Source organism: Vidua macroura, chromosome 3, assembly GCF_024509145.1.
Source record: "Vidua macroura isolate BioBank_ID:100142 chromosome 3, ASM2450914v1, whole genome shotgun sequence".
Lineage (NCBI taxonomy): Eukaryota > Metazoa > Chordata > Aves > Passeriformes > Viduidae > Vidua > Vidua macroura.
In genome coordinates this window covers 99,679,039-99,691,421 of record NC_071573.1, presented here as the reverse complement: position 1 = coordinate 99,691,421, position 12,383 = coordinate 99,679,039, and the positions used below count along the sequence as shown (strand labels likewise).

Sequence of the window (12,383 nt, the reverse complement as noted above, 5' to 3'; positions counted from 1 at the left end):
CTTCACTGTTTCTTATCTGAAGCAATGACAAATAGGAAATTGAAGTACACATTACCCTTTTACCTATTTCAATAGAAGCCTTCCCTCTCAGCAGCAGTTTGAGGCACTCAACGTTGTCTGTTAGACAGCAATAATGCAGGGCTGTGCTACCTTTACAGGTTTGCTTATCTAGATTGCCACTTTTGGAGTACAAGAAAGAAGAAAGGTAATTAAACATTAAATTTCCTACTCTATATTATTAAGCCACTCTCATTAGAAGATTTTCAAAGAATAAAATTACATTTGCAAATACAGCTTTAGTACTTTAGTATTTGTATTTATTTATGTATTTAGTATTTATATTACTTTACATAAAAGCAATGTCAGTATTTAGCTTTCCATACTTACCTGTTCTGCACTAAAAAGTCAACTATATGAAGGGATGTTCGATCAACTGATCTAACAGCAAGGTGCAGTGCTGTTTCATCTTGCTCCTAAGAATAAAATGAAAAAAGGTATTTGTTTCCTCTTCTTCTGCAGAAGAAATTTTAATAAGACATTAATTAAATCAAATAAAACATCTGTGAGAACTTACTGTGTCCCTTTTGTTCCTTAAAAGTAAATAAAGAAATAAATAGGTTGAGAACTAATGGATTATTGAATTATTTAATGTTTAATGTTTTAATAAATTTATAATAAGATAGTACTTGGAAACAATTTTAGATTAAACTATTTAGTTTAATCTAAAAATTAAAAAAATTTTATTGTTAAATTATATCATTAAAAGGACATGCATTCAGAACAGTGTTTCAGATATTATTTCAAATAATTTTTAATTACTGAATGCCTATTTCACTTACAACAATTTGTCTAATAAAATTTACAACACTTACATGGCCATTGGCCAGTGGAATTTTTTCTGTGAGATCCACACCATCAGCATACACTTGAACTAATCCAAGAATGTCTCTTGATTTCACTGCTTCACAAAGAGCTTGCAATTTAGCTGCATTGTCTGCATGTTTCTTCCTTGCATATTTTCTCTCAATATACTTGGCAGTAATGTAATCTTTTCTTGCATTCCTGAAATTGAATACGATTTACTTCTATAACTTTCAGCTGAAGATACACATTAGCATTTCCATAAATACATGCAAGTCATTTGAAATTATTCATTATGATAATTTTTCTTTTTAAATATTCATGTAACCATGCAGTCTCATATTTCAAGTATGAAATGTAGTTACAGAAAATGCATCAATTATCCAATAGGAAGATGGACCACACATTTCTTCCTCCAAACTCTGTGATGATGTTGAGATCAAGACTATCCAGCTCTATGTACAGAAGATACATCAAAGCTTCATAATGTTGGTTTATGTTGCCTTGCAGGTTTATGTTTACCTGACTTGGTACTTCTATCTTATACCTCTGCACCGATTATCCAAGCCTTGAATTTTTGAATTTGACTTCACAGCAGTGAGTATGTTTTTTAAACTCTTCACCACAACTGTAACAGGGAGGATATGTTGGACCTTTTAGCAACATTTCTAAACCAAGATGAAAACTTAGTCCACCTGACTCAGCACAAGTTATCAGTTCTGCTGTAGATGCCCAGTAACACATCTACTCCCCTTCCCATCACTGCAAAGCAGGAGCTTGCTTGCCTCCCAAAGACATAACTCCTTAGCAGCATTGCACAGAAGACAATTAACAAAGTCACACCTCATCATCTAGATACTATGTAATGGGCAAGAAGTAAAAAAACCCAATAAATAGTAATAAATTGAATCAATTGATAACTCTTGTTCATAAAGCATTTGATAGTATTCAGGTTCTCATTTCAATAAAATAGCCTCAAATTTGATAAGCAGAGGTATCAAAGTAAATTATATTTTAAAATACAAATTTTTAGAAGTGTTCTTATTATATTGATTCAGCATATGATAAAATTATTAGTAAATTATTAATATTAATACTCTGCATTATTATTGATAGTAGTAGTCAAAAATTATGTAAACTGCCTTGTTTAACACTGGTTTTGTCAGAATGCTAAAAATACACCTAATGTAAAATCAGCTTCATCCAGAGCCAATTCTTCTGGATTTGTTTCTACTTTGTTTACTAGCTCTTTCATGATGAGTAGTATCCAGCCAAGTAGGCAGCTGTCCTTGCTGTATCTCTGCCATCACTGTTCAGTGCTTTCGAGGAATTCAGTTTAATGTTCTGTCTTCATTCCACACAGACTTTGGCCCTAGGTGTAGTTCCTAAATGCTGTTCTGTATCTTTCAAGTAAATGTGCACTTTATTACTATTTCGATTTTGTTTTCAAATAGCACAAAATTAATTGCTTTGGTTTTAATCCCTATCCTTGTATGACTTTAAGGTTCCAAACAAGTCACAGTTCATTTGTTTCTGTCCCACAAACCATGATTCAAAGAGTTGGTGAGATATTCCTTACTATTAGAGTAGGTACAGTCAGATAAAACTCAATAAAACAGACATGCAAAGCATCAGAAGAAAGGTTTACTCCTCAGTTATAAGACCATAAATAAGATATTACACATCTTCCATGGCCTGCAAGTGCAAACCATAATGGCACAACCCCTTAGCAATATTAAACGAAATGCCTGCCTTTCTCAAAAGTAGCGGCTCTTTACTTACATATCACTGCTTGGATTAGGTTTGACCACCTCATCAACTGGAAGACAGAATTCCATGATCTCATTAAATCCAGCATTCCCAATATTCTTTGCAAGCTGTTAAAAAACAAAATCCCACAGCTCAATTAATAAACATATTCAGTTATTAGCCAGGCATATAACAAGGGGAGAACAAGGGAAAATGTGAGTTGGGACCTCTTATTTCTGATTCCTTGGTCTGCTGCTATGTCAGCAATAACAAACAGATTAGGGACTTTTTTTGGATGTGAATTTTCAACTGGGATTTAGTACATGAACAAATAACTGCAGAATAATCCATCAGGACACCAGTACATACAATAAATGCAAATACTTTGTGCTGGGTAATAACACACATACAAACTGTCATGGAGCAGCTGATAAGTGGTAACTTCTCTGTGTAGCAAAGCTGAATATATTTTCTTCCTTTGGGGATTAAAGCTGTCTTCTAAAATAATGCTAAATAATTAATGGGTTAAATATTTGTGAAGTCCTCCAATTTTTAATCTGAAGCACATTTATATGTCAAACAGCTGAGTTCTTTTAAAAAGCAACTCAGAACAAAAAGATTTGAAAACACAAAAAATATTAAGCCTCTACTAATTTGAGCTCTAAGATAAGAAAAAGTTTACAGTAGGACACTATGTTCCAGAACGTTCCAATAAACTTCAAAAATTAAGCTTTCTTAAATTGTGTTTATCCAGAGACAACTTCAGTATGAGAACATCTTGCTAAATTGACAAACTTGTGTTAGAAGTTTTTTGCAGTACTATTTTTAAGTTAATAAAAGCAATTTGATTACCAGAAGTTCAGATGTTCCCAGCACATCTAATGTAAGTGATTGCATTCTGGAATAGTGAACACCAAGTTCTCTATGGATTCCTGAGCATTCAATACAAGTTAAAATTCCCAAATTTGTTGAAAGCCAGGTAGGATCTGAAACAGAAGGCACCCACAGAATTAAAATTTATTCAGGCAATTATTTTATCTAGAAAATGTAGAATACATAAATGAAATTCTGTAAAATAAGATTCTTGTACATTAATTATCCTTTTTTGTTGTTGTTGTTAATTTATGTCTTTATATTTACTCTACCTGGAAAAAAAAAAACAGGATCTTTTTCAGTGCTGAAAGACGTGAAGAGGAGAATTTTTATTTTATTTTTGTGAAAGACATTGCTATTCAAGGGAGCCCGTTAACCACTCCAGTTTGTCATTCTTCAAACAACTTTCAGGAACTGCGTTTTCCCACCACTGGTATAATGGTGTCACACTCTCAACTGGGAATACAGGTGCAGTTTAAACTGAAATAACAACATTTACAGGGTTGGGGCTCTTTTGGACTTCAAATTTAGACTTTCAACCAAGTGAAGCAGAAGTGATTCACAAGTGCACACACAGCACACACTACAAGATTCTCACTCAACTACTTCGAAGATATTAAGGCTCATCCCTCTCCTTTCATAGCCCTCGACAGTCTTTGCTCTTGGTATTTTGCATTTACTACATCATTCCCTCATTTTCCAGCCAAATAATTTATTTCTGAAGATTTAGAAAGCTTAGCAATTAATTTGTTTGATAAAGGTTTGTTAGTTGCCATTTACATTCTCCTTTTTTAAGACAGCAGGCTTGACTCTTCCCATAGTCTTATACAACACTTATTGCTGGAAGTAACGATCAATTTGTAAAGTGCATAACAGCATCAGAGCAGGTGTTTGCAGCTACACTTTTACATCAAAAATCCCTAAGTCCTGCAGTGCCCCTGCAACATAAAAGAACACCAGAAACAGCAGGATTTAAAAAATAATCTGAAGAGGATTAAAGTAGAAATTCATTGATGAACAGAACCAATACTGCAAACCACAGTCAGCAGGAGCATTCTTCTCAAAATGAGTACAGCCTTAGACATATTCCCTGTCTCACTTAGTCAAGCATGATGAAAAAAAAAAGAAAAAAGATGTATTAAGAAAATGTTCAAGTAACTTATAGCTGCTCAGTTTTACCTAATCTTACATTATTAACCCATATTTTATGTAAGTTCATTTGATTTATATAAGCAAAAGCTACAATTAGCAAAATACATAGGAGAAAAATAAGCTTCTTAGTAACCTTTCTCCCCTCTGATAATAAGCATATAGCAAATCAATCTTACTAAATTAGTTCTATTAAATTGTTAGCATATTCTACTATGTGTATGATTTTTGTGAAATAACGAGTAAAAGTGAAAGTATAAAACATTAGCTTAAAGATTCTCATGAGACAAAGAATTTTTACCAATTAGAAATATGTTTAATTGAGTCACCTTGTGCTCCACAGTCACAACAAACATCATTTCCAGTCATCCTCTGGACTTCAGATATAATTTCTTTTGTCAGTTCCTGGACAATATTATTTTCTCCGGTGTTATCATCTCCTTTGAATGCATTATTTAAAGCTTCCTCTTTGCTGTTTTGCAGCACAGATGTCCATCTAAAATGGCAGTAATATTTTGCTATTAAGCATTATGGCACTTCTGAAGTTCAAAGTAAGTCTCAGTAGATCATCAGTGTCAACAATAAAATTAGCAAAGTAACTCACATTTGACATTCCTGTTCATCCTCTGCTTGAAAGTGGTATGTCCTGTCGTCTGCACAATAAATAATTCACATACTGATTAAAAAAAGTTATTGAAAAACTCATCTTGCAGAAATCTCTCAACGAAATCTAAAATTAATTGATTCCTGAGGTCTCTATTCTCATCACTGGAGTGTGCTGACAGACAAAAAGTCTATTTAAGAAGTTTCACCTTTCTGCCTACAGTTCCTGTATGATTACATCTGTGTTTACACAGGGTGGCTTGCTGCATTTTAAACAGAAGCTGCTTTCTTCAGTGCTGTGCTTTTATCACACAAGCAATGTTCCATGTTCTGCATATAACCTCCATAATTGCAAGTATAAAGTTCTGCTGGGAGGGAGGGGAGTAAAATAGAGAGTCCATATTTGAGTTTATCTGTGTATGTAAGAAAGACTTAAAGAGTTCAAATGAGCTCTTAAAATCCAGTAATTACAAACTTCAAAAAAAATCTGCCAGACACAAAGTCCAAACTACAACCAGCATGAGCCCCAAGCTGTTTCAGTTAAACCAAGCTCACAATTTTAAATTTATTACTACTTTTCTAATTCTAAGCATTGTTATTACAGTGTATTACTAAAGAAAAAAAACATTATACATTGTAAGTCTATGAAGAATAAGATATGATACAGTTTAATGATTGAGCTTGAGTGAGAATGGTTGATGATACCAACAGAGGTAAAGCTATTGGCAAAAAAATTCTAAGATGAAAATTTCTGAAGTTTGAAAAATATTCAGGCTAAAAGGTATTAAAAATAGCTTCAAGCATGGAAAATATTAACATCGTGAAGACAAAAGAACAGAAAGTGCTACATTAGAGATTTCATCTTGCCACGATACAGCAATTTGCATTTTGTAAAGAAAATGGAAAATTTTTTAACTCTACAGTAAAACAAAGTGAAAAAGTCATTGGAGAAGGCTAAGAGGCCAGTTATGCCTTTTCAAGTGTGTGGTAACACTGCAATAAGCTGATACTAGGCAAAACATGACACAGTCATCAACAAAAAAAAGAAAGTGCAAAAGTGCAAAAGTAAACAGGGAAGCCCAGTTGCTTGAGCAGAAATGAATTAGCTGTATGTTGCACACAAGAATTCAAGTCTATTCACATATGCAGCACAGCTTACATTTTTACAAATGCAGAAGAACTTTATGCTTCAATAAAGGAACAAAGGAGGAATACACTTATATTCTTCTCCCCAGCTAATTTGAGGTACATATTTCAGTAAAATATCCTAGTTAGAAAACAAAGGAAACATTCTACAACACTATTTCATATCATCCCATTCTGATCCAAAAATTATTCTGTTTTGGTGGGTTTAACATGTAGATTCTTTATCTCCCCTTTCTATCTATTATGAGATAATAAACCAAAAATGTTTTTAGCGTTTTCTTCACAGTTGCATAGCAACCACCAGACTTAAATTTTAAAAAGTTTAACAAGCACCTTTTGATCTTGTGCACAAGTTGTAACTTTTCAAGATGATGAGCTAGGACATTTTTAGTATGAAGAGTGACATCATAGCAAAAAATAGTTACTGTGATGGAAGACAGTAAAAAATTAAATAGAAAAAAGAAGTGAAGACAGCTTTTAAATACAAGTGATTTTCCAAAGAAGCAGGCACAGTTAGTTGCATTATGCTAAAATAACTGAAAGGTCAAATTGTCATAGGAAGGGCACTTTATAAAGGGAAGCATTCTACAATGGCAAAAATGCTCTGGTGGATTACTGACACATCTACAGAAATAATGCAAAATTCTGCTATGAGCTGCAAGTAAAAAGACCTGAACAACAAACCTACGTGATATGAGGTCAAAACACTTTTTCTCCTCTGGGTTTGTTTTCACTTGGCAGGTTAAGAGATTGAGCTTTGCTGGAGGTCGGTTAGCCTATTTGAAGATAAAACATACACATTTTAGTATACCCACACTGACTGAAAGCTGCAGATTGAAAGCACAGGGTAACGTCCCACTGGCCAAAAAGACTTGATAAATGGCTGTTAAAGTTTTAAGGTCCCCAGGTTTTCATTCATGTTCTCTTCCACATCATGGTTCATAAGCTGCTTTTATTTGATGATTTTGTTTCCTGGTAGCTGGATAGACACTAAAATTTTGAAAGGAAGAAGGGTAGTATCTCTTTAACTACCACTAACCAGGAACACTTACCTGAAGGAACAGGGTACAAAAAAGAGACAGGTTCATCCATATATTTAATCCCCTAACACTCAGACATTTAGTTTTAAAAAAAATTCTTGTTTAGTTTTCAATAATTAATTATTTTGACTTCTGCTAATGCCTTTAAGGGGTCCCCAGATAACCAGTTAAGAACAAATACTGAATTTTTAAATCAGTGAAAGAAAATAAATTTTCATGGAGAAGTCTTGCAGCAAACATATGTAAAAGTAAACTCAGCTAGCTGATTACTAAAAAATATAGTGAAATAATGTATATTTTATAACAATATATATTTTCTAGTCAAGTTCCTCTCAGCTGTCACTTTTTTTGTTTTCTGAACAAAAAGTGACAGTGTTCTACTAAGAGCATGATTCACAAGGAACCTGCATTTTGAAAGACTCATAACGGCTACAAAGACTTTTCAAACAGCCTATCTGCACTCTTCTTTCCCTTAACCTACCTGTGCTACAGACCTGGGGTAGGACCTAGAAAGACTTGTTTGCAACCTTGGCTTGAGGAATGGCTTTCACTTCCTACAACTGATAAGTATTTTCACTCTTCTTTTAGAATAATTAAATCAGAAAGCAGATTTAACTAGTCAACCTTTGCTCTAGACAATAATATCTAAAAAATCATAATTTAAACCATTAGGAAAGAACTATTATAAGGATAGCAATATTCACAAACACATTACCACACTTATTGTTGCATTCTAACAATGTTTATAGACTAAGTTGCTAAAATGAGGTTTGAATATCTAAACAAAACTATTACCAAATGAAGCTGTACTATCACATAATGTTATTAACTTGCAATGAATCATAAGAAATGTAGATATTCTCACAATATCATCTAAATTTATTGATGAAAACATTGAATTAAAAAAAACAAGGGACAAGAAGTCAAAAGATTACAGATTCCCTTGAAACAATCTAATGAAACAATATAGCTGGCCAAAAAAGAACAGTATCATTATATCTGCAGACCAGTTAAAAAAAAAAATCAAAGCCATGGACAAACATAAGAAAGGAAACAATTATGTATTTTTTTCCTGTTAGGAAAAAAAAAAGCAAGCATGGTGTCCTTGAAAAATAGTAGGCTCATGCTTTGCCCAGCATAAGCAGCAGACAAAACAAAGTCATGCAAGCTTTGAAACAATAAATGTGTAGGTCACTTGCTGGGCAAAGTAAAACAAATTATACCCAAGAGAGGCTTTGGAGGCAGCAAGATGACAATTTATTGACAATTGCATTGTATTCTCTGCCTAATAAATAGCTTTTCAAATTCCAGCCTTCCTTTTAGTAGTAAAAGTGCATACAGTTTTAATTATTTAGTTATAAATTATATATAAATATATAAAAATATTTCTAAATTATTAATTATATAGACACTGGGCAACTCATAATACCTTCCTCACAGGCTCTATCAGAATGTAAAAATGCAATTCATGTTTACGAGAAAATCCCCTTGCCCCAAGACTTTGGATCTGAAGTGCATTTGGGACCTAATTAGTTTTCTCTAACTTATGAAATCTGAAGCTGTAAATGAATGCAGCAAAATGCTTTAGAAGGGTCTGAAGGAGCAATGCCACAGGACTTGTCCCTTGGGACAGGAGAAAGCAGCAGAAGAACTCAGTATCACAATCTGACAACCCAAAGAAATGGCTGCAACAACAGTAACATATCCTGGGCAAATACGCTGATCTTGGAATCCATATATATTCTTGAGCTTTATCTGAAGAACTCCTAACTTGAGGTCAGCATTAACAAGGGCATTAACAACCCTGTGCATGTGGCTGATAGCACCTCATTCATGCTTCCACCCTGCAGCCAAGTAACAGTTTTTCTCCAGCAGCCTCCTCGGCCTGTGCCTGCTGCCTGTGGACAACACACTTCCATCACATGGCAGGTGCTGCCTGGGGAGAAGTTGAAGCTTAAAGACAAAGGGAGGTAAGGCTGTATGAGCTCCTTAGCCACACTGATTCAGACACTTGGCAGGATTAGGAGACACTAGACATGGAAAACACTAACACATGTAACTACTATTACACTACTTCTCTGAAACCTCTGCTATTCACTTTCCTGATCGAGTCTCTGATTAAATTTCAGGCTACTGCTGAGTTTTTGAACACCCATGTTAACATGCCAACACCATGAAAACTGCTGCCACCTTTCATGCCATACAGAGACTTGAGCATCAACTCATGTTCCTTCCTGCAAAAATAGCAACCCTCTCTCCATCAAAACTGACTTATGAACTCTTCTAGCAACAAACAGAAGTGTAGGAATCAAAAAGTTAGGCCTCTGAGACAATACAGGAGATATAGAGCTGATTTTACAAAAGGCATGAGCAAATATGTCCACTTAACAGACTGACTGGCTGACTTTTGTTGAATATCCATTCAAAAAAAATATCCATTTTTTTTTGGATATCAGTGATCAACTTCATATCCATCCAAAAAAAATATCCATTTTTTTTTGGATATCAGTGATCAACTTCAGAATAAAAAGATAAAATCTGATTGTTTTGTCTTCAGATTGTCCTTTTTCAGCAGGTTTTCAGCAGTAAAGGAAGACCACAAAAAAAGTTTCAATAAGGAGTCTCTTATATTCTTCCTTTTGCAAACAACCAGCAAACCTCCTTCAAACACAAATCCAGCTTTGAGGAGTCTGATATTTCTGAAATCTTTTTGCCTGGAAAGGATTTAGGAATTCCTAATTACATCTTCTTCTATCATTGTTTTTTCATCCATGTATGTTAAATGCACAAATGCTGATTTCTTTGAAGCCTTTAGTTGTCTAGAAGTAGAACTTCTGCACATATGCCAGTGCAGGCAGGCACAGACAGGGTCACAGCTGGGTGACTGACAGAGAATCAAACATATTCTCTCCATCCATCAGGAGAGCACTTGGCAGGCCAGTTTAAGCACCTGCAATTGCTTGAAGATAGCTGTTCTAGAGATTGACAAAGGAGTCCCTCATAAAGAGAGGCTACATGACCAAAGAAGAGAAATCCATGAAGAATCCTTAAACCTTAAAGGAGGAGTATTTACAAATTTGTATTTGATAAAGAAAGCAAAACTGACAACTGAATTTTTGAGATTTTGATGTACTGCTGGGATGAGAGAACAATACATCATACTTCAGAGGCCAGGAGATATGAACCCTGAGAAGCTTGGACATTTCTCAGAAGACATTCAGAGTAGTCTAGAAAAATTTTAACTAAAAAAAATTACTTCTACCTGTTTCAGTGTCTGTGAAACATTAATTAATTTTTTACATAAAGCTGTCATCAATATATATGGGGGAAGTGAGCAAATAAGTGAAAATACCTTTTAGGAGTATATTTTGAAACAAGAAAGGACTTTTCTAATGTTGTAATACAAAAACATCAAGACCAAACCTGTGAACCTCACCTATCTAAATTCATATTTGAATATCTGCCTTAGGAATTGATTTCCAGCTATGGCTCCACTGATTTCAGTGGGAACACACTGCTTCTAAAAATGTCAGATCATCTGGTAGACAGCTTATAAAAAGAGAAGAAAACAGTATCTTGATAGACTCAGTAACTATACTTTCAAGTGAAACTCTTCCAATTCTGCTCCACAAGTGGAGGCTCCACAAGAGCCTCTGCTGGCTCTGAGCTCCCCCAACTACATTCCTACTGGTACCAGTACAGCGTGTTCAACATCAGGCACAATCACAGCACATGGAGACACCAGCATAGAATGCACCAACAGACTTCTCTCTGACAAAGACACACTCCTACACACCCAAATGAGAAGAGGCATAAGCAAGTGGACAATTTCAAAGCCATAGTAAGGACTCTGCTTTGCAGGCCTGACTTTATATTCCTCCTTAACTCCTGCTTATCAATTCTGAAGGCAGCAGCTTGTGCTTAGATGCACAAATGAGAGATTGATTCATTTTTGCTGCCAGGGTCAACTTGTAGTCATAGCAACAGGCATAACAGGATGAAGAACAGAACAGCTCATAACAGGAACAAGAAACAGGACTGTTTATTAGACCAAGAATGGGAAATACTGCCACTGAGTTATTTTTTGCCTCAAGAAACTTTCTTTAAAAGTTTTGAGAAAACAATATAAAAAATGTTACAGGAAAGCACAACCAAGTTGAAGGCAAAGTGCAGAAAGTCCAAACCATGAAAGCATAAAGTTTTAAAATTTTAACAGATGTTTAATAGTTATAGTTAATATGTTCAAATATTGGTAGCAGTAATAAAGAGGAATTTACAATTCTCTATTTCTTGTCATTCTGGTAGAAGTTGTTTTTAGATTTTAGATTTTCCCCAACAGCTACTCCTAAGATCCTAAAGAGCTAACAGACTATCATACAGCAGCAAATCCGGGGGAGAAAAGCAATTCAGCGTACTCTCAGTTTATTTTGCAAATATAAAAAGTTGTTTAACTCATATCTAAAGAATGGTTTAATGCCCAACCATACCTTAAAAAAAAAAAAAAGTTAGAATTTGTATTTTAGATAGCCTGGTAAAATATGAACTTTTGCAAGAATTGAGTCACTAAGATAGCCTTTTTTTCCCATTAACAGTCATGAACACTAAAATAGCTGTATTTTTAGATACTGTGTATGTCTTGATATATTTCTAAAAGGCTGACTCAAAAAATATATACCTCATATTCAAAACACTGCATCAGGAATCTAGCTAATTCCAAATCATAAATATAGACCAGCATAGCTCGCCTTTCTGTATTAGCAACTATGTACATAAAATACTGTAAACAAATACTTACTGTACCATGGGAAATCGTAAGAAAACCATTTTTAACTGAGCACTTCCTTTTCTGCCACACTTTTCTGATTCTAGTTTAAAGGAAAAAAAAAAGGTGACAGTTTAAAATATATTTTGTATTACATTGCTTGAGCTCTTAGGACCTGATATTTCTCCCAGCAGACTCCA

At 34.4% G+C, this 12,383-nt stretch overlaps 1 protein-coding gene across 4 annotated transcripts in view; it reads right to left on the bottom strand.

Moving 5' to 3' along the window:
• The window catches only part of ASAP2 (ArfGAP with SH3 domain, ankyrin repeat and PH domain 2), an 83,095-nt gene that overhangs the window by 18,233 nt on the left and 52,479 nt on the right, over positions 1-12,383 (bottom strand). For all 4 annotated transcript variants that reach the window (XM_053974796.1, XM_053974797.1, XM_053974798.1 and 1 more), the window contains exons 11-19: positions 12,217-12,286; positions 7,070-7,157; positions 5,237-5,285; positions 4,962-5,128; positions 3,463-3,596; positions 2,644-2,738; positions 873-1,062; positions 388-473; positions 64-179 (exon numbers count right to left, since the gene is read on the bottom strand). In XM_053974796.1, the coding sequence (XP_053830771.1) occupies positions 64-179; positions 388-473; positions 873-1,062; positions 2,644-2,738; positions 3,463-3,596; positions 4,962-5,128; positions 5,237-5,285; positions 7,070-7,157; positions 12,217-12,286 (995 nt within the window). The remainder of the gene's footprint in view (positions 1-63; positions 180-387; positions 474-872; positions 1,063-2,643; positions 2,739-3,462; positions 3,597-4,961; positions 5,129-5,236; positions 5,286-7,069; positions 7,158-12,216; positions 12,287-12,383) is intronic.